The sequence below is a fragment of the Myiozetetes cayanensis genome, unplaced genomic scaffold (assembly GCF_022539395.1).
Source record: "Myiozetetes cayanensis isolate MyiCay16 unplaced genomic scaffold, myiCay2020 scf4, whole genome shotgun sequence".
NCBI classification, from domain to species: domain Eukaryota; kingdom Metazoa; phylum Chordata; class Aves; order Passeriformes; family Tyrannidae; genus Myiozetetes; species Myiozetetes cayanensis.
In genome coordinates this window covers 45,064,005-45,089,981 of record NW_026087631.1, presented here as the reverse complement: position 1 = coordinate 45,089,981, position 25,977 = coordinate 45,064,005, and the positions used below count along the sequence as shown (strand labels likewise).

General features: G+C 41.0%; 1 protein-coding gene across 1 annotated transcript in view; it reads left to right on the top strand.

Annotated features, from left to right (window-relative positions):
• The first annotated feature begins 13,017 nt into the window (after positions 1-13,017).
• The window catches only part of PLPP1 (phospholipid phosphatase 1), a 57,553-nt gene continuing 44,593 nt past the window's right edge, over positions 13,018-25,977 (top strand). The window contains exon 1 of the mRNA XM_050328580.1: positions 13,018-13,254. Within this exon, the coding sequence (XP_050184537.1) occupies positions 13,197-13,254 (58 nt within the window). The 5' untranslated portion in view covers positions 13,018-13,196. The remainder of the gene's footprint in view (positions 13,255-25,977) is intronic.

Below are 25,977 nucleotides of genomic sequence, written 5' to 3'. Positions count from 1 at the left end.
TGAATGATCTTAGCACAGGAGAGCTGAATTTCTTCAAAAAACTATGCAAATGGTTCAGTGAAACATGCAAATCCATCACACACTGTGCTCATGTAGCTGATGCAAAAGCCTACTCAGTCACTTAATGGTTCCATATTAGACTGTAAACCTTATCAGACAAATGGAGGATGTTACTTATAAAGCCATAGGCAATACAATATGAAAAGTCATTCTCCTTAGTATATTATTTCTATGCTTTCAAAGGTTAGGTACCCAACAAAATATATTTTTATTTGCTAAAATGAAATTAATCCCTCTTGGAGGAGATAGATTCTGTTGGCTCGCCCTCCTCACAATTCTCAAGGCCAATATAGCATTAAATAAACTGAAACAATTTGAACTTCGTAGACTTTTTATGCTGTGAAACAGTTATTATAGAAAAGGCATTTAAAAGTGACTTTTTTACCTTCAAGAATTTTGGAGTAGTTCTTTTTCAGTTTGAGGATGACTAAATAGTTCCAATAATTTCTGAGCTCCCTGCCAGTTTATTATTAGTGCAACTGGCTACAAACCAGCTGACTGATGTCAGTCTCATAATAAAGAATGACAAAGCTAGACAGAGGTCCCATGAGAAACTAAAGAGGGAGGATCAAACACAGTTGTAAATCTGCGGAAGAGACTACAAGGTCTCTGGCAAAAGTTTTACTGCTTTTTATAGCACTACTTACTCTAAAGCTTTTATTTCTTTTCCTTTCCCAGGTATGTGTATGTTGCATTGTTCTCTGTTTTGTTATTTGGTTGTTTGGGGTTTTTTTATGTCATGTAGTGGAGTACATGAATATTCTTAGGTAATGTGAACACATAACTTTTTGTTTAGTATGACTCGTGTATATATCCCACAAGGTAGAGCATCCCTAATTATTTGCTGTGTTGTCAGCTATGATCTTAGGTCTGTGTCTTGCAGTTGTGTAAATGAATCATAATTGTAAAGAAAAGCTGTGTGGCTGCAATGGCAATTTTTCCAGCTATTTTGTGCACTCCTGTGCACACAACCAGGGATCTCCAGACATCAGTAAATCTTACAGATTTTGTCAGCTGCAGAAACAGAAACTAAGCATTAGGATAAAAACCAGCCACTCTTTTCCTCATTTTTCATTATCTCTGTTCTCAATTTGCCTGATCTTACAACTGAACTTTCTAAGAGGGGTGTTGTAGAAAGGTCATTTTTTTAAAAAAATGAACAATTTCAAGAAGTCTCTCTGGATTTTTTGATGTAGGACTAAACCAGATTATAATCTGGTTCTCTTGGACTTTTTAGCTCTAAATTATAAAAAGATAACGAATGTTGTTCTTCATTAATGTGTCTAATTTTTACTGCCCAGGAGTAAGATATGTGGAAACCACCGTTGCTAAAGAATGAATTGTGATCTGGCCAGTAAGAATGCTGTAGAGAAGGAAATACTGTAGGAAATGTTGTGCGGAGTTTCTCACCTCAGTCTGAGCCACAGGCACATGGTATGTCACTCTTTTTATGATAGCCAAGAAAAGCTGTTTCCCATATTTACTTCTGAAGTGCATTCAGGGATCAGACTGTACTTTTCTGAGCTGTCCCTGGGAACCAGTACATCTCCTTGAAAGGCATGCAAAAATCCCCTGCATTTTCAAGAAAATTTGAGTCTTAACAACTGCATTTATCTCATTTTCCATTGCCTGAACTGTATCTTTACTGTCATCTGAGCTACCCTGCTGGTGATAAAAAGTTTCCAGCCTTCAGGCGATATGAATATGTAAAGGATTCCAACAGATTCAAATACCATTTTGCCTCAATGCAAATCTACAAAGGTGGTTTTCCAGCACACATTAGGTAACACCCAACCTTTGAGAAATTCACTGTATTTCAGCAGACATGTAATGTGCTCTGGAAGAAATTCAAACTTGACTCCTTCAAGCCAGACTCTCAATTCAATTAAATTGCCTTTGGGATACAGTTTTTTATTTCCACATGTTATGGAAACAGTGACATTTACAGAGGGCAAAAGTTTTACTAGGAAGGCACATAGAGGCTCATGATGTCATTTGTTCAAGGAACACACCAGTACATTAAAAGGAAAGAAAAAGAAGGAGAAAAGAGGCTTTTGCTATTGTTCATGTTCTTTAATGGTATCTAATGATTAGAGAAGACCCCAAATTTTTGACTGCAGTCTGGTTTCTTTCTTTTGGATTTTCAGCAGATGGGACTGTGATCAATTTGGTCCAGGCTCAACGCTGTTAATTGTTCATTATTACATTTTTCTCTAGTTCATTTACAAGCTGCAGTGAACGCCTGCGTAGGTCAAGATTTCCCAAAGACTGAAATCCCTCTCTTTAGCAGTAAGACCCAGGATAGAAAAATGGGGATAACTGAGAGAAGTTACTGTGGAGGAGGATTACTCCAGGGTTAGCGGAGTAGATAAGTCATATTGCCCCTTGGCATCGGTGAATCTCTTTGTGTCAGTAGGGATAAGGCCACTACTTGTCATTCTCTCCACTTAAACTTTCCTCCTTACCTCTCCACATGTTTTCCCATGCTTATTAAGAGCTTGTCAAACACACAGTGCAAGGAGGATCCACAGGAAAGGATATGTAGCACTGACATAATACCATTGCATTAGATACTGAAAGAAAGAGAAAACGTGTACAGAGTAATGCTCCCTTCCAACTTCCCATTCTTTTTCCTTAACCTAGAGTCCAACTCCCTGGAACTGACTGTTAATCCAACTCAAATTTGTTGTAGTCAGCAGGAAGGGCACAGAAATGTGGAAAGTTGGTGCCCATCTTTACACACAGTAATCAGGTCAGAGATTAATTAGACTGTACCATCTGTAAAAGGATACTGATGGCTAGAAGGAATTGGGACATTTGTTTTACATCTGCTTGGGACATTTGTTTTACATCTGTTTGTAATGACGGAAGCTCCAGCCACACAGTGGTCGCTTAACTCTTGAATTCAGGCAGTGGTTCTATACTGAGTCAGAGGGAAGTGTGCCAGCAGCACCACTGAATGTGCATTACATATAATATGGTAGAAAATTTGGACAGCAGCTTGTTACAACACTGTTTTCGAAATGCATGAGTCACTGTGTTTCTGGAATCTGAACCTTTCTCAGCATGTTTTTGTGCTAGATATCCTGTCATGTCATTTGAGAAAACCTGAAGGACTGATGCTGAATTAGGTTCCTCAGGATCTTCATATTGGAATACTCTAATCCATCTCTGTCACTTTTCTTCCTGTTTCCAAAAAAACCCCTAAATGCAATCCACCGTTTTCTTCCATTGAATATTATTTAAAACACTTTTGAAATTTTATTTTAAACACTTTTGTAATTTAACTAAGGTCCTCCTATATTAGAGCTGCCCACTGAGCCTTTCAACTCTGCAGTTGCAGTCACTGACTTCTCTGATGCTTTCAGATGAGGCTTCCCCACCTCTCACTCCCCCATGCATTCAGTAATAAAATCACATATGCTCTCTGCAGTAATGTCAGGGAATGCCTCTGCATTTCCTTTGCTTCCTTTCTCCTCTTCTCCCACTGGCAATTGTTTCTGTCTCCAGAGCTTCACCTCTGTCTCTGAAGCCTTAGGATCCAGGAAGGACTCTGAACTGCACTGTTGGCAGAAGGTCCCTCTGTCTAACCAATGCCATAATTTGTCTACAACACCTTGGGTTTTTTCTACCTCTTACAGTGAACTCTAGCACTGAATGGAATTATCCTCATTCTCTAAACCATTAAAATATGTTTATTTAATCAGAAATATAGATACATACTTACAGAGTCTCTCATTTAAATAGACGTATGTTTTGAGTTATGAAAATGTAAGAAAAACCAACATGGTTGTCTTTCAAGCAAACTGCAGACAAATGGGAAGTTTCCCATCTTGCAAGCAATTACATGTGATGAATTGGATTGAGCATTTCAGCAGACAAGTCTCAACAAAGATGAGTAAGATTAAAGAAATACACTTAGGAAGGGTCTCCGCTGAAGACTGGCAGCTCTGTGATGGTGTCAGTGCTGAGTCTGATTCACAAAGTGATGCTTAACAGGCCTATTAGACATCAGCACTTCAGTATCCACAATGTCTGGGATGCAGCCTGCAGGGTCTACAGTCATCCATGGGGTCATAGAGTGCTCAGAGCCTACCTCATATGTGAGAGCAAGGGAGATGCAAAACACTGGGTTTCTCCGGTCTTGGTCACCTGCTGAGCAGGAATAGCAAGAGCATGCCTAGCTGTCCCTTGAATCACAGCCAGGAAGCAGACAGTTTATGTCCTGCCCACATCCAGCAGTAAAAGTACTCAGATGGGAGATGTGAGATTTGGGAAGCTGAGTTCCCCCTTCTTTTCCATAATACGTATGGGAGACTTACAGCAAAAGCTACAGTCTCTCAGTGATCTTCCTACTCACCAGCCTTAGAGAACCATTTCTGTCAGTTGTCTCTAAATGTGACAAAGTCAAGCAGATTCTTTACCATATAAAATTGATGTCTGATTTCTAAAGAGATCTGAGGAGGTTTTTTATAATTTTATAAAGCTACTTAATATTTTTTAAACAACGATAGTACAAATTACTTGATAGAAAACAAATCATACCATGAACATACTTAGCAGATGTAATCTTGCATTGCTTCAGACACGTCACTTTTGAACAGTATAACTTGTTTTATACACCTGCCTTTATATGCTCTAACTATGTACCCTCCCACTTCTTCCAGTAGCTTTCCTCTTAACGTTTTATTAAGCAGAATAACACAGTGTAAAACATGACTCAGAATTTATATTGATTAATGGTTACATTAATTTTTTAAGACTACAGGTAACTGGCAATAAAAATCATGTTCAGTCCTGGGTACTTCTGACAGCCTGCTGTGGCTGCTCCAGTATAAGTTAATTTGTCACAAGCTTCGTGGACTCTTAAGCAAAACAAACATCAGGTTCATGATAAATTACTGCAGAACATAGTCTGCCAACTGCTGAGTCCGAGAGGAGATACTCCCCATTGGCCTATTTTTAGAAATTGCATGGCCTTTTTATGCCTCTTAGTTGCTTTGGTCGTACAAAGTATGTACAGTGTATATGTAGCCTGATAACAGATTGTTATTTGTGAATTTAATAATAATAGTAACAACAATAGAGAAAGGAACAAACACAACCTGTGCTCTAATTCTGTACTCATGACAGTAGTGTCTATGACATTTCTGTGACATTTGTCTTCACAGTTCCAACTGCATTACAGCAGCACTGTCTTCTCCACTGGGCAGAAGGGAATGGTATACATTACATGGTATACATTAGCTCATGGCTTGCATTCCCATTCAAGTCCAAACTCCTTGAAAGCCCACACCACCTCTTTGTTGACTCACACTCTGACGCAGGCCCATGCGTGCACCAGGAAGGGAAATTCAACAACACTGCAATGCCCTTTGTTCCTGAAAACAACTCCCTTCTTCCCAGACATCACCAGCACTTAACTCTATGGCATTGCATGCTCTAAGTCCTCACTCCTCTGACATGGCTAAAAAAATGTGGACCTAGCTGAGGGACTTAAGCAGTTCAGCCAAGGCTCTGTGGAAATCCAGCAAGTGCCATATCTTAAAAATTACACTCTTCCTCACTTGCTAATGCAATGCACAACAAAGATCAGCATTATATCATCCACGAGTCTTGTACTGGAAAGGTGCTAAGTTGGGGGCATCATCACAAATTTTCTTCTTCATTTAACAGCATCAATAGGTATGAGTTTCTTCTGTATGTCTGTGTTCCCCTCTGAAAGCTTTCAAAGGCTGAAAAGTTAAAATAACATAGATTGGGTCTAGTGCAGTGCACCACATATTGTTTCTATCATGTGAGAATTGCTTAACCATGGTACATTTCAGCAGCACAATTTATTACAAACCTTGGAAATCATTTCAGGAGCCCAAGGACCTCATGGACCTTGGACCAAGTTTCAGCAAACTGCTCAGATGTGCGGTCACTAGGCAGATGTCTGGAAACATGTGTTCTTACACATTTATCTGTTAATGCAAACGTCCCAGTATAAGCATTAACACTCAAAAGCATTATGTGGATTTTAAACAATTCCTGGAAGAGTTGGGTCCCATAAAAGTTATTCTGACAGATATAATCCTTCTCCTTTCCTTTGCCAAGTGCTTGCTCTGACTACAGGAGCCAGAGCCCATCAAGTGAGACTCCTGCCTGCTTCCACTGTTTCTGGTGCTCCAGACACTACAATATCCCTGCCCAGTGCTGACTTCAGTCTTATTTTGTTATTATTTTAGTTGGGAAAGAAGCAGCAATGTGGAAGGGAAAGATAAAACTGGAGATAAGAGAATATTCTTATGCTTTCATCTGCTCAGATGACTCATTTGGGACAGGTTTATTCCTCTTCTCTCTTGGGATTAATGCCTGAAGGAGAACAGCAGCAAAATTAAGGCTGGTTTTGTTGCTGTGGAAAATAATTCTTTCTTTCACCCTGCTCTGTGAGGTCTTTGAGGCAATGGCTGATTGTGTGCAGCACATAGCACAGTTGGCTCCAATCTTACTGGGGCCTCACAGTATTAGTGTAATAAAAGTAAATACCAAGTGGTCAGGGCTTAATTATAATCTGGACATTCTGTGCTCTGGCAATAGATTATAGGAGACACTGACTTGTGTTTTAAGGCACTAAATCTAGTGTTGGCATGAGGATGAATCCATCTGAAGGGACAAGACAGCAAAGTGAAATCCCATGTTTCCTGCTCAGCATGTAGAATGCAAACCAAGAGGAAGTGATTTCAGTAACTGAACTCTGTATGTTGGAGCAGCTCCAGCTGTGGCTTTTTGTGCTCAACTCTGATTACTGTTTCAAGGAGTCAAATACTATTTTATAGAAGATGGAGAGGCAAAAGCTTCCATTAGATAATGATTGTATTAAGACACAAATCCTCACATCATACTTTGAAGAATAATTCTAAATAATTAATGTTGCAATTATCTGTTGATCTATTCTCCTTCACTTCTAATTATGTTTTGAGTAGGAATTGACCATGATCATGCTATGTGAAAAATAATTCAAAGGTACAAGAAATAAACATGCTCTACAATCAGTGCTGAAGCAGGTTTCTTTTTACTTGATTCTTCCAGTTCTAGGGTTCTGGTGACACTTTGTCTATAGTTGCTACACTTTTAAAGCCCTCTCATAATTTATTTTTGTAGCTGCCATTACTTACATGCTAGGCTATTGTAACTACATTTTATCAGGGCTGGGAGATGTGTCCAAAGCTGCATTTTATGCAATATAATTATAATTTCTTAAGAAAACAACAACAAAGTGCTATGAACTTGCAAATAAATTTCTTCAGATCTGTGACATTAGAAAAAAAATTATCACAGGTTTGTGGAGCTCAAACAAAAGCAACGTTGACAACTGAAACAGTATAACACTGTACTAAAGTACAAGCTTACTTTGTGGAAGCTCATCTCTTGAGATGAACTGCTGCTGCCAGAGTTACCTCTGTTATGCTAGCTGTTTTGGCAGGAAAGCATGACCAAGAAGGGAAGAAAAGGGGAAATCAGAAGCCAGAGGACACAAATTCTTCAGCCCCTAAATCACTTCAGCTTGCAATAATCATAAGATTTTTTTAATAGAAGTTTCACTCAGACATGAATATTTGTGAGTACCCTTGAGACAAAGAGATTTCTTTCAGAATCTCTTATTGCTTCAGAGCAATATCTGTAATTGAAACAAATAATGAAATCCAATAAAGAGCAAACAGGGACAGTTTCTGACCCTTAAGGGCAACTTGTAGAGTTGCACAGCTGATGGCCACACATTTGCATTTTCTTCCTATCAAAATAACATGGCTGCATGCAAAACTGCCATGGGGAATGCTCCCCAGCCTGTGATAGTTCTAAACAACACCGTTTGTGAGCTAACACGTAAATAGTACATTGTTTAGTGTGTGCTGGTCCCCCTTAATTAACTTGTGTAGATGCAGCCTGAAGTGTTTTTTCTAGAATACACTATATGATCCTCTGAGGCTGTATGATACATGCTATTAAAGATATATAAACAAAGCTATACCCTTGGGTTTTAGTACATTTTCTTTCATTACAAGGACATGAATATTAAATTTATTATTATTCTGTCAGGTAATGTCTGCTTGATCCTTGTTTCTGTGGCTGATGTTTAGAAATAACCTGTCTCTTCTACTAAAAGATTTTTTTTGTGGAAATACTCTTGTAACTTTGACCTAAAACTGGGGTAGCAGAACATTTCATGTCTCTGAACTTGCTGAGGAGCAAAGGAATGGAGAGCCATAGGTGACAATCTCAAGTCAGCCTGACAACAGGAGCTGTTTGGTGAATAGACAACACAGTTCAAGAGATATGTGGAGATGAAGTACTCAAGCAAGTGTCATCTATATTTAAAGGAAAAAGAATTAAAGGGGATAAGACAGAAAACTCATCATGCTTTGATTATTAGAAATATAAATGGTTTTTGTTGGTCACTGCTCCTTTATTGAAAACAAAACAAACTTGAGATGTTGGAGCAAAACAATGAAAACAACTAAACGGCCAGACCAAACAAAAGAAGAGACATGAGGCTAAGATATTTTGGTGGAATCTAAATTGTATTTCCTGAAACATTCTGTGCAAGGGGCGTCGGCTGACTTCAGAAGCTCAGGTCACAACGCTATCCTAGAGTATGTAATTTTGTAAGGGCAAATCCTGTGTCCTGAAACAAATTCAGATGGGCCATCTTGGCAGACTTTCCTCCTTGTCCTCTTACTTAGGTCTTACTGCATGAGAGGGGTTTTTGCAGGTAAATTCAGAATAACCACACAAAAGTATTGCAGAGTCTGAATCTGACAGAGCATTAGAATATGTCTGAACTTTCTAATCTCAGCTATTACTACTATACTTTGCAGTATTACCCTGGGCATACTGACTGGCTTTGAACCTGATTCACCTGAAGTCTATCTAGAACAGCAAAACTGCAACAATGCCCAGCAGCTGATATTTAGGGAGAGTTTAAGAAATTACTATTCCCCAGCAGACCTTTCTAAACATGGGAAATCAGAAGTTTTGTTATTTCTGTAACTATCAAGGTCCATTGTTTAACAGTGGACCTGTCTTCTAGGAATTCACCTAGTGCCTTTTGGCTCCTTTGTAATTCTGTGCCCCACAGCACCCTGAGGCAAAACATTACACAATATTCTCAAATATTCTCATGTAAAGGTGTGCTTATAGAAGTTCTCCCTCATTCTTAGCTGATACAAAGTAGTCATTGCTTGTCACACATGTAATCTGCGCCTTTCATGGTTTTCTAGATCAGTACTTTATAAAGCCTATTCCTCTCCAATCATTCCCTTTCAATTTTTAAAAATCATGTTCTTCTGTTTCTCCTACCTTGAAGCAGTTGTATGCAAGTTCTAAAAATGCTTCTTTTTTGCCTTCCTTTGCACTTTGTCTGCTTATACTTACCCATTTTGATGTGGGATTGCTGGCATTCAGCAGTGTGTCATCGTGATATTTGTCAGATTGCTTTCGATGTCTTTCCTAATAGCGTTCCCAGAGCGCTGGTTGGTGTGATGTTCTCTCACTGAGCACCCAGAGGATGGCTTCCCAGAACTATTCACCCACCGTGACCCTCTCATCCTTGCATCCCTTTCCTGAGTGGTAGCAGCTTATTCAGAGCCTCCCACCCCAGAAAAAGCTACAAAGAAACAAGCCTGGGAAAGTCCCGTCGTTTACTGAAGCTGCTGATCTATATGAATGTTAATTACAGTTACAGTCAGTGTTGGCCAATACTAATTAATTATCACACAAGTACCACTAGAGATTGATGATAAACTTCCTGAAGTTTAATCCTGGCAAACATAAAACTTTTGAGAAGGATGGGCAAACAACACTGTCACTCACAATTTATAGAACCAGAAGAAAACAAAGACATTAACAGGGCTTTAACTTAGTCTTGGTGTGCTGCTGCTCACTGCTCTTCATTAAACAAACAGAAAGATTCAATTATAAAACCAAACAAAATAAATAACCATACTAAACAAGAGAATAGGTGACAGGCGAAGATATTTAGGAGAGCCTAAGTTCTAGAGGGCAATATTAAGAGTTATTTGACATGTTAATTTAATGAAGGGTTATGAGACAATATAATTTATGAACTTTGTCTGCTGCTTTCATTTTTACTTGGCCCAAAAATGTTCTCTAGCATAGACCCTGCTAAGCATATGAGTGGGTCTGATTTGACATCACTGGGTCACTACGGTGGCTAAGAGTAATGGACATCTAAGCAACTGCAAGGGACAGACACCAAGCAAAGCCTACACAGGAAAAATGCCATAAAGTTGGAAGATTCTACAAAACTCTCACAGTATCAGGCGAAAATGAAATTGAGAGGCTCTGATATTTGTGTTGTTTAATTAACCCTCCCCCAAACCTCTAACTGATACTAAACATGATTTCTGTTTGTGTTTATAATCAACCAGCATCCATCCCCTCGGGAATGGAACTGCTCCAGATGCTATCTAATCAAGTTCACCATTTCTGCCACCCTGGGCTTTGTTGCTACTGCAGTTATTCTGTTCTTTGTTAAAGGTGCTTAAGCATGCAGGGTCTGGCTTTTTTCCCTCTCTTCAGTTTACACCAAAATATCCTTTTTGTATGAAATAACAACACACCTGAAGATGCAGTACTTATGCTACCACAATCCTTGCATAATACAGGGTTTTGCTAATCTGAGTAGTAATTCAGGCTGGAAGTACTTGGGTTGGCATGCTTCCATGGTTAATACCTACCTACAGAAGAAGGCCAAGAAAAACCTTCTGAGAGCCTGGAACTGTGCAATGCTACCCTAATCCCCCAAACTGTGCTCAGCTGGAGTTTTCCAAGACTAGCGGTGAGAATAGGGTTGCAACAGCAAGGCTCATATCCCTTGTGCAATGGAAAGTTTGGAGAGTGACTGCTTTCTTTCCTGAATTCTGGCAGAAGATTGCAGAGATGCCCCTTCCCTCAGGCAAGCTACATCTCAACCGTGAAACAGAGATGTAGAAACTGCAGGACAATGAAGCGTGATTAATTTCTTTTGGTGAATGCTGTGCTGCTGCAGTAGAATTTCCAGGTGGTTTTAAGTGTAATCACTATCTTGCTTACATTCTTCTGGGAAAAGATCCATTTAAATTAATGCAATCTCTTAGGTCTCTAATTTACTATGTAGGGGTGTGGGTCAGGGGGGCTGTGTGCTGTTTATCCTGAACAAGATTAGGGTGATGCTTTGAGGTTGAAGAAAGCAATTAAGGTAATTGTGTGTGAAATGTTTGCATTGCTTGTCCTCTGGTTTTTCTAACCATTTTGCAATTTTGGGGATGTTATCTACTACTGATTTAAGACCTTGTGAACAATCCCCCTTCTTTGTGAGGAGCAGAGCAGATTGCACGCTTTTCTTTCAGCAGCAGTTCTCATGAAGATAAGCTCATTGCCAGGTTGTGCTCCAGTTTGTTCCATTACTTCATGCGCTGTAAGACAACAGGAGTTTCTACTTCCATGAAACCATCCCACAACACTTGCACAGGAAAACTGTAATTTACACCACACTTACACAAATCAAGGGTAGTTTTAATCTCCAGAACTGCCAGTTTTGACTTGTAGCTGGGACGGTGCCTAGGCATCGAGATAAAATCAGGGTCTCCTGTATAGACTGCTATGTACAGCTTCCTTACATATTCTATATGGAACTACTTTCTGTACCTTTTTAGGCAGCATGGTTGAAGATGCAGCATATTTAGTGAGCCATTTCCACCTCAAGAACTCGTTTCTCTTGTTGATCTGTCAAACCTGTTATTCAGCCTTTAGGATATAACACAAAGTGAAACTGTTTACAGAATTAGAGAGTGGAATACATGAAAAATGGCAGAAAAGCTTGAGTGTGGGAAGTGCCACTCATCCTACCTGTGATTGCCTTGAACAAAACACAGGTGTGATCCATGGGAGCAGCGACACATTTGTGCCCAACAGTGTTAACACCACTAGTGAGTAGAATTATCCACTTTGTCATAAATGCTGGTAAAAATATGTGGTTATGCAGAAAACATTTTCTTTGTGATGGTGTCTTCTTTCCAAATAAAAGCTTTTAACGAGGCAAAGGATTGCTTTGGGTTGGATTGGACTGAAACTTTGCTTCACAGCTGTTTTGCAATATTTTTTTTACAATTTTTCAGCACTCTTCCAGCTCATCTACTTAGCCCTGGTGAGGCCACATATGGAGTGCTGTGTCCTGGATTTCAAAAGACGAGAGACGTGGAGCTCCTGGAGCAGGTCCAGCAAAAGGCAACAATGATTCAGGGACTGGAGAATCTCTGTTACGAGTGATGGCTGAGGGAGCTCGCCCTGTTCAGCCTCGAGAACAAAGGGAGGGACCTGGGACCTCATCAATACCTGTAAATATCTAAAGAGAGGGTACCAAAAAGATGGAGCCAGGCTCTTCTTGGTGCTTGAGCAGGGAGGCTGGACCAGATGACCCACTGTGCTCCCTTCTGGCCTGACGGAATGTGTGATTCTGTGATTCCAGAGGTGGAGACAGCTTTTTCGTTGTTTTTAAAAAAAAAAAAAAAAATCTCCCTGAAGATTTTTCTCCGGGAGAATGTTCCGCCTGTTCTCCGCGGAGGGCCGCACCCCCAGCCGCGCCAGGCCCGAGTGACCCCGGGGCAGTGCTGGGCGCAGCTGAGGGGACACCGCGGGGCACCCGCGCTCGGGGGACGAGAGGCGGCCGCCTCGAGCGGGCGGGCGGGCAAGGGAGCTTCGGGGTCTACCCGTCCTCCCCTCCTGCCTTCTTCACGGGGCGGCCCGAATTGTCTCCCCTCCCTCCCGGGGCGGTCCCCGGAGCGATTGGCGGCTGTGCCCGGGCGCTGCGGCGGGCGCCGGGTGGGCCGTAGCGGCGGGGCGGGTCCGAGGAGCCGCCGCCAGCCCGCCCTTCTCTTCAGCCCGGCCCCGCCGCCCTCCCCCGGCCGCCTTAAAGCCGTGCCGGGGCCGGGGCGGCGGTAGTAGCGCAGTGCGGCCGGCGGCGGCTCCTCAGCGGTGCCGGGAGTGCGGGGGGGCCGTTCCGCCGCAGCGCCGCGCCTGGAGCCCCTCCCTCCCTCGGTGCCGCCGCGCTCCCGCCTCGCGGGCCGAGGCTGTCACGGCCGGGCGCCGCCAGCATGTTTGACAGGACGCGGCTGCCCTTCGTGGCGCTGGACGTGCTCTGCGTGCTGCTGGGTAGGTCGGGGGGTCGCCGAGGGGCTCGGGGGCCGCCCCGGGGGCCGCGCTGCGCCCCCCCGGCACCGCGCTGACCGCATGCTCGCCCCCCGCTCCCCGCCGCGCCGGGCAACCCCCGAGCGGGCTCCGGCCACCCCGCGCCTCCTCCCGCCTCTGCTTGCCGCCCTGCCCTCCCTCCTGCCCCTGCCCTCCCGGGGGGGATCTGGTCACCATCTCGGGCCGGGAGGGGAAGGGAAGAGCCCCGCAGGGAGGGAGCTGCTGCACCTTATCTACTGACATCTCGAACTCCCTCTTCTTTCTGATGTCCTCACTCTTCCTTTCCTAACCTTCTTTGTCGGCTGAAAACCGGTTGTGGCAAAAGGCAGTGCTGGAAAGGTGGATGTCTGGTAGATGTCTGTTGCCTGGGGTATGTTTGCTAGCCCGGGTGGGTCGGGAAGCTGTCCTGGAAGGGGCCGACGACATGGGAATACGCCTCATCCCTCCCAGGGTCCGGCAGAGACGCTCTAGTGCTCGGCTGTAGAGGTGTTCGCCGTAAGGCTGTGTGCGGTGTCGGTGGCAGTAAGCTACCCCTGTAGGCTGAAAGCGAAATAAGGCATTTCTTAGAGCACGGCGTTTGCGCCCTCGTGTCTGTGTGCAGCAGGGAGGGACGGATATCGGAGCAGGAGCGATGCCTCGGTGATGGCCATGGGTTGAACCGAAACAGCCACAGCACACTGCCACAGTGCTCTGCAATGCTTGTTTTGGCCAGCCCAAATATCAACGCCTTCCCAGCGTTACTTTCTTCTAGTTCAGTCTCTCTAATGAAATTACTTCAGGTCCTGTCAATTTGCGTTAACTCTCTCCTTTCAAGCAGTGACACAGTGTGAAGAGCAATAATGTTAGTTACTGATCAGCGAAGGGGCAGCTTCATTTGTAAAGACCTGTAGCACCTCTATGTGTTGAGAGCCTGGCAAGTGTCTTTGCTACCTGAAGATGAGGTTCTTGGTCAGTCTTAGGAGGTGTTAGTTTTGGATGTTGGCTTCTTAGTCAAACAATGTCAGTACTTAAGTAATAAATCTAAGCACTTTCTCATCAGTGTGGTGCTCAACCCCCTTGGCTGAAGATTAGCATTAGTATGAACATAACTAGTAACATTTTTGTCTTACTGGATTCTTCCAATTGCAATAGTACCTGTAGCTAAGTGCCATGAAAGAGCAAAATTACAGTGAATGATGTATTACTCAGAATTAATGTTATATGAGAGAGAGGTTTTGCAGAATGATAACGGATCCATGTTGGGAGCAGTCTTTATGCAGATCAGAGGTTTTATGAAGCTGTGCTGTAGCGAGGCTTAAACTTTCATGCTGTTGTTAAAGTCAGTGAAGGAGTTTTGTCAGTTCTGATAATTGTAATTAAAAAATCTTTATAATTAGGCAAAAGTTTTGCACTATTCATGTACTTTGTGTTTGAAGCATATGGGCATATTGTAAGTAATCTTGAGTAATCAAGGAAAACAAAATATATTCAAATTAGGACTGTAGCAGACATAACTTGAGGGTCATCTAGCTGAAAGAATGAGGGTTCCCCCTACGTCATTACCTTGGAAGGTAGATTCTTGACCTACCTTGCTCTGCAGTGTGATATCTTTACATACCTTTCCCCGCTCTCACCTTCCCCCATGTAACATTTGGATCACAGATGCACTAATCTGGTGTCCCAGTGTGCTGGAGGGTTGCCAGACTCTTTATTTTCCCTTGGGCTTGTTTACTACCTACTAATAGTCTGAAAAATGCAGGCAGTGCATGATATGAAGTCTCTTGACACCTGCAACTTTAAACACATCAAGTTGCAGGTTTTAGTGAAACTGCAGCTGAGGCAAAAAAATATGTATGTGTAGGAATGGGAAAGATAGTGGATGTAGGACCAAATCTCTTCCTCTTTTCCCTGGCTCCCATGTGATTGAGGCAGGCCCTTAGAAATAACATAGTTCTTATGTGTGTCTAATGGGGAAATCTCTTTTAATTTATTTTTACTGTAGAAAGAACAGTTCCTGTTGATTGTGGACTTTAATTCTCACTTTTTCCCTACCCTTCCCCCTGTTTGTGCACTTTGATATCTGCTCAAAATACCAAGGTAGCTGCCCAGATAAAGTGACTTGCAGGTCTGGATAACATGATACCTAGTGTCTCCACTACAGAGACCATGAGGCCTCCAAGAGAAAACTGAAAGTTTAAACATTGTGAAGACCAGCTTCACATTACAGTGACCTGACTTACCCATAAGCTCACCGCAGTAGAAATGGATGACTCTGTGTGTGTCTGAGTTACTTGCTCCTGTTTTAGTCAAGCCATTCTTTGTGCATTCTTTCTCAACACAAGTTTTTCAAAAGAAAAAGAAGGGGGAAAAGAGCTATACAGTGATTTTTTTTTTTTACTGTAATTTAAATGGTTTTATTGAAAGATCTGACAAATGCCTAAGATGGAGCTGAGGTAAGAGAGTAAGAGGGGGCACACAGGGAAGGGGAAAAAAGGAGGAGGGAAAAATATCTCCCCCTTTATCTGACATTAAACTATGAGAACAGTTTGGTTGCCTGAAACTTAAGTCTAGGTTGCTTTTAATTGTCCTTAAGGAAACTCCCTCCCTCAGCCATGTTGTTACCCAATAAGGGAGAGAGAATCCAGGGAAAGAAGTCTTTGGTGCTCTGAGAAAATAACTCTTTCCCTCTTATCAATATGGTAATCCTCTCCTTCTAAAAATAACACTGGTGTTTCAGCATTAAACTAGCTTTCTGTTCTGTAATCTAAAAAAAAAAAAAAAAGACATTGCAGGTTTCTGCAGTATCTGTCCTTAAATAGTGTGAGGAGGCTGTTTCTGCATTCCTTATGTGCTGATCTGCAGTGCTGGGTGTGTGCTGCTGCATGTCTGTGTTCAGCTCTGCAGTGCTGCAGACAACAGCTCCCTTACTCTGTGCAGTCCAGGGAGCAGTGGTCAGATGCATCCGTCACTGGAAAGCATGAGTGGCCTGGACTGTAGAGTTTTTTTTCTCCTGCATACTTGTCTTACTTGTCCCTCCTTGGTTTTCTGATAGATAGACATTTTATATAGCATGGCAGAGACTGACATTTCTAGACAATAGTAAAACTATTTTTCACAGGTAGTGAGACTTGGTTCTTCTGGTTTATTACACTTGCAGTTTGTCAGGCAAAACTGACCTTTTACTAGACTAGCTTAATTAGTTAGCTTGCAAATGATGGCTTCATTAGGCACTATATATACACTCTCTGCCACTCCTAAAGGTCTATTGTTTGTTAGGCTCCTTTTTCATTAAGGGACATAAACAACACTTAAAGAACAAAGTTGGGAAAACCATGGTAATATTCTTGTAATCAGTGAAAGAACTGCTGAATACATTTATCTTTAGATTAAACTCTCACTAAGACAAAGGCAGATTAAAGTAAGCTCTGCAGAGGTGACTGAAGCCTTAAGGAAAACATTTCTGTCACGCTAGACTCTGGGATGACTTTCTTCTGGCCTGAACTTTTTGAAATTCGTGCCTAAATTGAGTGCAGGAGTGCAATACAGTGTGTCTTCCTTTAGTCCCTTGCCTGGCTATGCAATTACTGACAAGCTATTGTGAGTAACTGGGAGTTGTACTTGTCAATATGTGATTGCTGGTGTAATACAAGAATAGGTAAAACCCAAGATCAGAAAAATTGAAGCCTTCTAAAGAATTCACCCCTTTGTGTTCTGATCCACTTTTCTGCAATATGTTGGAAACAGTAAAGAATTACTCAGTTAAATTTAAAACTGCTGTGCAATCTAGTTATGTTTGTGTAGAGATTTCTTCTTTCTTCCTCTCTGTGTCCTACCCTGTGCTGGTTCAAGAAGCCAGCTGAAAATTTCCCTACTGCCTGGCTGCTCTGTGTCAGTCTTTTTTTTTTTTTTTTGTCATGAAATTACTTCTGAGTAAGGGAAGAACCTTTAGGCCTTCCAAATAGAAGGGCATGTGAACTAAACCCAGAAATACTAAATGCTTAGATGACTTTAAGCTTGCTATTGCTGCTGCGATATTTTGTGATACAGGATAATACACTAAATAGCATGCGATACATGTGTATAGCCCAGGTGAGTTTACTTTTGCAGTAAATGACTAGTGAGAGTGAGATGGCTGGATCACAGTGCACACCCTGTGCAATGTTTTTCCTTTAGGATCTGCACGTTTCTTCTGGGAGTGTTTAATCCTGCCATCACTGAAGGTAGCAGTCTTGGTGATGATTACAGTATTGCTGTTCAGTGAAAAAATGCCTCCTATGTGGGTTAGCACTTCCTGATTGCCCTAGTTCAAATAAAATCTCCTCTATTACTCGTGACTCATATGTGTCACCATTCTTATTTTCCACATCAGGTGGATGCTAAATACTTTTTCTAGTGCATGAATACATTGTTAATCTGTAACAAGTATATGTGAAAGAGCAGTTTGTCTTTAGTGACACTGTCCACCAGGTACCATGAGATGATACTCACTGACACTGTCAGTTCATTAGAAACATACTTGTCACTTAAAACTTGGAAAATCTTTGCTCTCCTCCTGTGCTTTCTTCTTTGCAACATTCACTTTTTATTTTCTCTATAAAGGAGGATGCTGTAACAGAGATTCTCTTCCCTCTTGCTCAGAAGCCTACAAAAAACCTTTAGGTTAGAACTCAGCTTGTTGACAAACATTGTTCAAAGTCAGCAATCTAATTCTTGCTCTGCCAGCTTTTACTATTAAAGTGTATCTTATACTAACTCCTGACTCAAAGCCAGAAATTCTTGCACTTTCTTTTTACAGCAATGGGTGAATCCTAATTCACCTTCCAGTGCCTTCCCAAGAGCAAAATCTTAAATTCCATGTTCTTTCCTCTTGGCATATTGAAAAGGATGCTTATCAGCTCTTAGGTTCCTTACCAGCTGCTTGAGTCTTGGTGATTTCTTTTTTTTTGGCCTTAAGCACTGAGAAGGGCTCTTGCAGCATGCTTTTGTGAGGACAGTGACCTTTGTGTAATGAAATGGGAGGGAAGGGGCTTCTAACATTTTCTGTAGAAAATTCAGGTACCACACTACAATAAATTATAAAATAGCTTATCTCATAACTGAAGAAGTCCTGTATCCCCTCCATAGCTGCCAGGGTGCTTGCTTGGCTGTGCTGAGCTGATTCAACACACTGGCCTGGTTTTAAAGAGTTAAGTAGTATGAACTCATACTGACTGAAGGCAGCTTTGAAGGTGCACCGTCACAGCCCTGGTGTGGGGGGGGAAGTAAAGAGTTGATTCCTGGTTGCCTGCTACTGCATAGTTTTGTGTAGGAGCACTGTTGCTGACCAGATGCTAATGCTGATGAGAGAACAAAGCTGTGATAATCCTCTCTTTGTGACTGTACTGGAGCCATGGAAGGCAGGTAGCAAAAAGAGTGACCCAACTCTTGAAGGTACCTGGTGAGAAGAGAACTTGAGTTTTGTAGCCTTCTAAGTGACATGGATTTACTATCCCCAAAGATCGACAATCCTCTTTTCAGAATTAGTCCAGGAGGATTAAAACAAACTCACCTTGGATGAAAAAAAACCCCTGATGAACAGAATTACATAGAAACCTATTGGCAAGATATGCCACTCACAGAAGCAGGCTTTAAAATGACCTTGACTTGTTGATGTGTCTGCTTACATTGGTGGTGGTGCTTTTTTTACTTATCCCCTATCCTGTAAAAGAAGCACCTAATTTTTGGTTTTTATTCAGATAAAATAGTTGACTGAAGACATCTGAAAAATTCCCAAATACTGGAAATTCAGGTAACGGATGACTAGTGAACAACTACTTTTGACCAAAATTAAAAAAAATTTAAAATGTTTTGAAGAAGCAAGATTTCCTTAAGATACTTTCTGACACTGTTTTTGGAGTTACCGCTGCATCAGGAAAGACTATTTGTAGAATCCTAGAATGGTCCTGTGTTGGAAGGCCCCTTGAAGATCATCTATATCCAACCCCAGGGACACTTTCACTAGAACAGGTAATCACTTCAGCCGTAGCAATAGACCTCTAGGTTCTGCCTGTGAGTTGACCCAGAAGCAACTTTACAGGCAGAGTACTTCAATCCTGCAATTTCAAAACTAGAAGAAAACTGTGTTGCTTATATCAAGGATCTTACGCCTGTCTCTTCTTGTTTAAAAATCAACTGCTAATGAGTTGACCCACTTTCTGGGAGGAATTTTCCTTTTCAAGTTATGAGGCTGATATCAAAGGCACAGAACTAAAAACTGTCTCTTGATAAACCTATGTTTTTGAAACTACTTTTGCCATATTCTCTAGTACATTCATTCTTAATGCACAGTCAGGTCCAGCTGTTAAAATGAACACTGCTTTTTCACATAGAAGCCGGAAATAGACCCAAGTAAGCTTCTATAGCAGAATGTGATATAGAAGAATAATGTTGAAACTGTCTAGTGCACTTATCAAGCACTCTGTTATTACATTGATTTAGAGGATTTGAAATTACCAGTACAGGAATAGGTTGTTCTTGCTCTATTATAGACTTTGCTGATTCATCTTTAAAAAGCTGTTACCTAGAAGCACTCTGACTCAGAAGTGTGTTAAGGTTCAGTTTTATTTGTATTGTACTTCAACTCAGTTTTGGCATCTCTCTTTCATGTGGTGTCTTGCTATTTGGCAACAGGAAAACAAAGCTTTTTTTAAATTTTAAAATAAGAAATGTAAATATATCAGCTCAGGACACCCATCTTGGAATCTATAAAGCCAGATTCTGCTAAATGAAACCAAAAATATGCAGAAGCGATATCAGTACATTCTTATTTCTGTGATCGTGCTGATGTAACAATGGGTTTTGCTGGACATAGCCAAGATTTTAGTGTCTCCTCGCCTTTGACTGCCACTGCTAATCGTGCAGCTTTCAGAGGGTCTGTGTGGGGCTTTCTTGATCTCATGATGAATTCATTCTGTTACCTAGCCATCCCTGGTACAGGAGACGGGTCATAATTTTTTATGTCATCCGTTTCCTAAGGAAGGAGAAAACTGTACCAAACAGGAATTATGTTCTGTTTTTGCCCTAAGTGTAGATGGAATTGTGTATCAAATTTCAGCATCTCAAGTAGCTTCTGCCTCTCTTAGAATAAGGTGGAATTTTTACCTCAAATTAGTGTGCTTTTGTCTGTTTATTTTGATACTGTGGATCTGCAGATTACTGTCTGTTCTGAGTCTTAGATGACTGGGTCAATGAAGCTAAACAGTAGGTGAAATATTTTCTGAAACAGGAGTACTGGGATGGTAAGGAACACATACTTATCTAAATTTATCTGCCTTATTTTAAGGTACAGAAGGGCAGTGAACTATGCTTACCGTAAGCTGAAGGGGCTGGTTTGGAAGCTGGTGGTTGAGAGGCCTGAGAGAATAAACTTCTAATTATAACAGGGAACCTTCTGATGTGCAGCAAGCATATATGGCCCTTAAAGGGTACAGAAGGCAGGCAGTGAGATTGAGCCTGGCAAATAGTCAGGAACTATTCCCCATTAAATTCTGAAAATCATCTTAGTCATCGTCTTGGTCAGTGTCTGCTTTTCTTAGTGTTTCCTCGAGTGAATTTTGTAGCTTTTACTGACTCAGGAAAATTAAGGCTTCAACTTCTGTTTTGTTAGGTAAGGCTATACTGCAGTACTAGTATTAAGTTAAAATACTCCAAGGCAGTGTGATGGCTGGGTCTAATGCTAATGGAGATCCTGGGCATGGAAGTAAGATCACTACTTCTGCTTGCAGACTCTTACCATTCTTCCCATCTCTTCTTTAATCTTAAGACTACAGTCATCAACATTAAAAAATGATATATCTAATCCTAAGATCACAGATCTAATGCTGAAAATTTCTACTGAAAACTGGAAAGCAAGCACCTGCTCTATTACATCAGTACTGTAAGAGTTTCTATGCTTTATGTTGCATAAGTATTTTTTACAAGGTCTAATTAAACTGATTTCTTGAGCAGTCTTCTGAATCAGTATAAAACAATTACTCTGATGGCTCAAAAATATATAGGGTACTGTCAGTTTTCCTTTTAAAATCTGTTTAGATTGGGCTTATGATAGAGCTTATGTTCTCATAGGGTATCATTAGGCACTGCGAACTTCAGTCTAACTTTAAAAAAAAGTTCTGTTATCTTAAATGTGGTGGCATGCAGCAGTGTGTACAGTGTAAAGTGACTTTCTGGTGTATGACAAGGTATACAGTGTAATGGAAATTCTGAGTCCCTCTCTAGCACTGCCGTTGTAAGGCCTGACTTTGTTAAAGACTGTTTAAATAAAATATTGTTATGCTTGTAGAACTCATTGGAAAAAGAGCATTTACACTCCTGACAACTAATTGCCTATTATATTTCTAGAGACTGAATGCTATTTCAAGTTAGGGTGTGTAGATACATGTGAAATACTCTGAAAGCCTCTTGCTGTGCACTCCCACAAAACAAAGATTAAAATGGCAAAATAGTTATAGCTTCTGAAGTTTAAATGAGCAGTAGTCCTAAATGACATTCGAAGTTGCTGTCACCTGCAGTAAAAAAGAAAAAAAATCCCTCCCTGTTTTGTCAGCAGCTGACCTTGACAGTTCAGTTTCTTTGGCTGTGTTGCTCTCCTGATCTGTAAGCCCAGTGATTTAGGTAGACTGTGTATAGAAGACCTAGATCTTTGGAGGCTTTTACATGCTTTTGTATCTGGGGGCTTTTTAATTCTCTAGACTGTACAGTCAAAGCTTTTAATAGTAAATATAATGTTGAGCATGTAATGCAAGCAGTGATTAATTATTTAATTCCCCTAAACAGGAGGGATGATAGTGGCAGAAGTCACTCGTTTGCTCTGGCTGCAGCTGGTTAGATTCTTCCCCACCCCATGAACAGCACCGAAACACAGGGAGCTGCTGACCTCTCCTGTTCCACCTGCCCTACCTCTGACCCCGCAGTGTGTTTTAGCTATTAATATGGGGGTCTTAAATCTTTGTCAGGTCTGTCAGTAATTGGGCAGTTGGCCTCTGCTGCACTCAGTGAACTGCTAATGACTTCCAGGTGTCTGCCCATCCCTGGGCTAGCTTCAGCTTTCTCTTCCTTCTGATCATAGCAGAGCCCAGGGCACAGCCTTTGCTTGTGACCTGCAGTTGGCTCACTTGACCTGAATATGTTGCTCTGTGTAAGCAATAGAGCAGGGTAAGATATATTATTGTCTTGCTTCTGCATTTTTTTTTTTTTTTTGCATCTGTACTTCTTTAAGTGGTCACAGAAGAGAGAATTACATGGTAGTGCTTCTAGAAGTCCTTTTTTTGAAATGAAATGTAGATAAAAGGGAGAATATGTTTGTCCATGCTAATGTTTTTATATAAGTGTTTTGACCTGTTCTAATGGATTGGGAATATAGATGACTGAGCTAGTGCTCCTGTGTAATACTAAACTTTTGCATGCAGAGAAACTGCAATATGGTGTATTTCTGTCTTAGTAATTGACTGGAGTAGAAATTGCATGCTTGTCTGTTGAGGCTGTTCCAACTCAGGAAGGTTTCCTCTGCTTCCTGTCTCCAATGCGCCTTGGCTTGGCACAACCAAAAGTTGTAAGGTGTGGTGAGGGACTTGCTCAGTTTCTCTTCTGGCTTCTCTGCTAGTCAAATCATGGATCAGAGAAAAAATAAGAATGCAACAGCATAAAGTTGCAAGTAGAATAGTAGGAGAGATTAGAATGTTGTGCATACTTTTAAATACATATATCCTGTTTACTGAAGCCTATCACAGCTTCTGGTGTTATCAGAACAATCAGTGTGCTGGCATTAGAAATGCTTTGCATTCTTTAGTGTAGAAAAGTAAGATAAAATTCTTAAAGTGGATAGGTAGTTGTGAGCTACCCACTTATCTCAACTACTGAAAATAAATAGTGCACTGATTTTTCTTTTGTACCTCCCTTACCTCTAGGTATCAAAAGTCTAAATGTGGTCTCATTATTTTAATCTCTGCTTTCTCTTGGTAGTTTTTGTGTTCTCAGAACCTCCTGTTTTAAGAGGTATTGATTCTTTCTCTTGACTGTTCATGGAAAAAGAATTTCAGCACATCTGCTTTTCTGCAGAGAACAGTGTTTTACAGATCTTCCAAACTCTCTCCAGCAGCATGAGGTTAACCTGAGTTTCTTTAAATCTCTTGCATACTTCTTTATCCCAGACTGTACAATGAAAAATGAACAGCAAAGCAAACGTAATTGACCTGTCTGAAATTAAAAGCAGAAATACTAGTGTAAGAGTGGGGGAACTTAAATTCTCCCTTGCTCTGAGTCGTCGTTACCAGCTGTATAGGTTTAGCTTGAAATGATGGCATTTGTCTGTCTGTGGGGTTAGCAGCATCACCTATCTAATAAAATGTAAGCTGTAAAAAGTAACTGATCTGTTTTGAGCTTATAATTTGCTGTGTTATATGGAGGTTATTTCTACAGTACAATAAAGTTACTGTTTGACCCCTTAACTGTAAGTTGTGTATTTGTTTACAAAAGCTGAGACTGACTTTATGTCAGCATATCAAGTGCAGAATTGATCTTGTTTTTCTGGGTAAGTTTAGAGATAAAAATTCTTCTCAGTCTCAGATTAGTCTAGTACAGGTTCTTGTACTAACCATTTCCTTGTTAGTTTATTGCAATATGAGGGAAAAATCTTTGGTTAATAATCAAGCTAGAATATTCTCATTTGCCATAGTCTTCCTTAAGGGAACTGCCTTTCTCCTGGTTTCTAGATATTAATTTGCTTTAATGGAGAGAACTTCCTGAATGAGGACTAGATGGGAGCATGGAGTCTTAATGTGCCGTGGAAAACCTGAAACAGCAATTCAGCATGAGTTTAAGATTGCACAGAGCCTCAAGTGGAGATCCAGTTGCTTCCACAAGATAATGAGGCCAAATAAAGTATGTTTACAAAATAGAATGCATTCCTTTGAACTACTTAAAACTGTGGGGGAGAAAACACCACTGACCAGCAAACAATTTCATGAGTTGTGGAAGCTGATCTGTCCCAGTCTGTCCTAGTTCTCCTTTCTTCCACACCATTGGCTACATGTTCCTACTCTGTCCTTTGAACCAACTCTCACAGTAATGCACTCAACCAGTTGACCAAATGCCCCAGAAAAACCCATGTTGTGTGCTCATGGGCTTTTTCTTTCTGGACAAGTTGGTGTTCAAAACTAATACTGAGACAAGGAAGGGGATAGTGGTGGATGGCCAGAGGTTGGAGGAGGACCAGACAGTCTAGGTTCTCTTGAGTTGATCTTGAAAGCTTAGCTGAGTTTTGTGAGCACCACATCTGGTTCCAAAATAGGTAGTGCAGTATCACTAAAATGGTTAGAAACTTCTAGAGTTTCTTTCCTTTCAGATAACAAAAACCTTTCAAAACAACAATATTCTTTACTGCTCTTAAATATTTATGCAACTTTTACAGAAGTTGCTAATTCAGCTGTAAATGCTGTTTTTTCCTTGTTTAAGGAAAATATGCAGCTTACTAGCAAAGCTACATGGACACCTGAGTGTCAGACTGACTTCTTAAGCAGCTTAAGAAGCTTAAGAATCTAACTCTAAAATTAGAAGTGTGATATATGCCACAAATGAGAATAGTGTGGTGTTACGCACATTGTAAAAAGATGATAGTTTGCTATCCATCATTTCCATTTGAGAGAGAAACTGTGGAATTTAAATGCCTTTTTTTTTTTTGGTTTAGATTTAAGCAGTAAAAAATGTAACATCAACACTTTTTCACTAACCAATCTTCCTTTGAAAAAAAAAAAACAAACACAAAACCCAAAACCACCCTTCACCCTCTTCCCTTGAGCATTGGTATTGTATTTTTGATGTTCCCTTTCTGTGGATGGAGGACCGTTCTCACAGGGACTTCCTCCCTAGTCTCCCAGTCTGGACTTCTTTTCCTTCCTTCCTTCCTTCAAGGCTTTTGTGTCATGCCATGTTGTCCAGCCAGATGTTATTAAATACTTCCTTAAGGCTACTTATATTACTGTGAATTACTTTAGGTGTTCCATGGAAACTACACTACAACTGGCTTGAACCTACAAATTAGAGTTGGATACTCCTTGTGAACTCAGCATAGCCCCCTGTAACTATTTCAACTAGCTTAACTTCACTCTGTACAAATGTTGCCCTGGTCTAGCCCAAACTTAAGGACGTTCCTTCCCTGCAATCCCTGCTCAATCATTCTTGCCTTTCTTCTCTCCCCCTCTATGCTGTTTGCTCTTGTTCTTGTTCATGTGTATGAAGCTTTTTTACCTTTCAGTCATAGATAAAAGCTTGAAATCTCTGCAGTCTCTTTTCCTATTCAACTTTGTTACTACATCTGTAGCTTTCAGGGTTATAAAACCATGTGACAATTTGGGTTGAAGAGGTCCTAAAGATTATTTCATTCCAATACCCCTGCCATGGGCAGAGACACCTTTCACTAGCCTAGGTTGCTTAAGGCACCATCCAGCCTGGCCTATGGGTTAACTAGAGTCTAATTGTGTGAGTATTATGGTAGAAATTCCTCATTTTATAACAGTTCCAAAGCACTTGAGTGATCAATTTGTTTTCTCTGCTTAACTGAAAGGGAGAGAAACTAGATTAGAGGACTCCTGTCTGTTTCCTGTGACTACCTAGCAAAATGTCCCAGAACATGTTGGTCTCTAGTATCTTAACAAGATCAACTGCAAAAGTTCT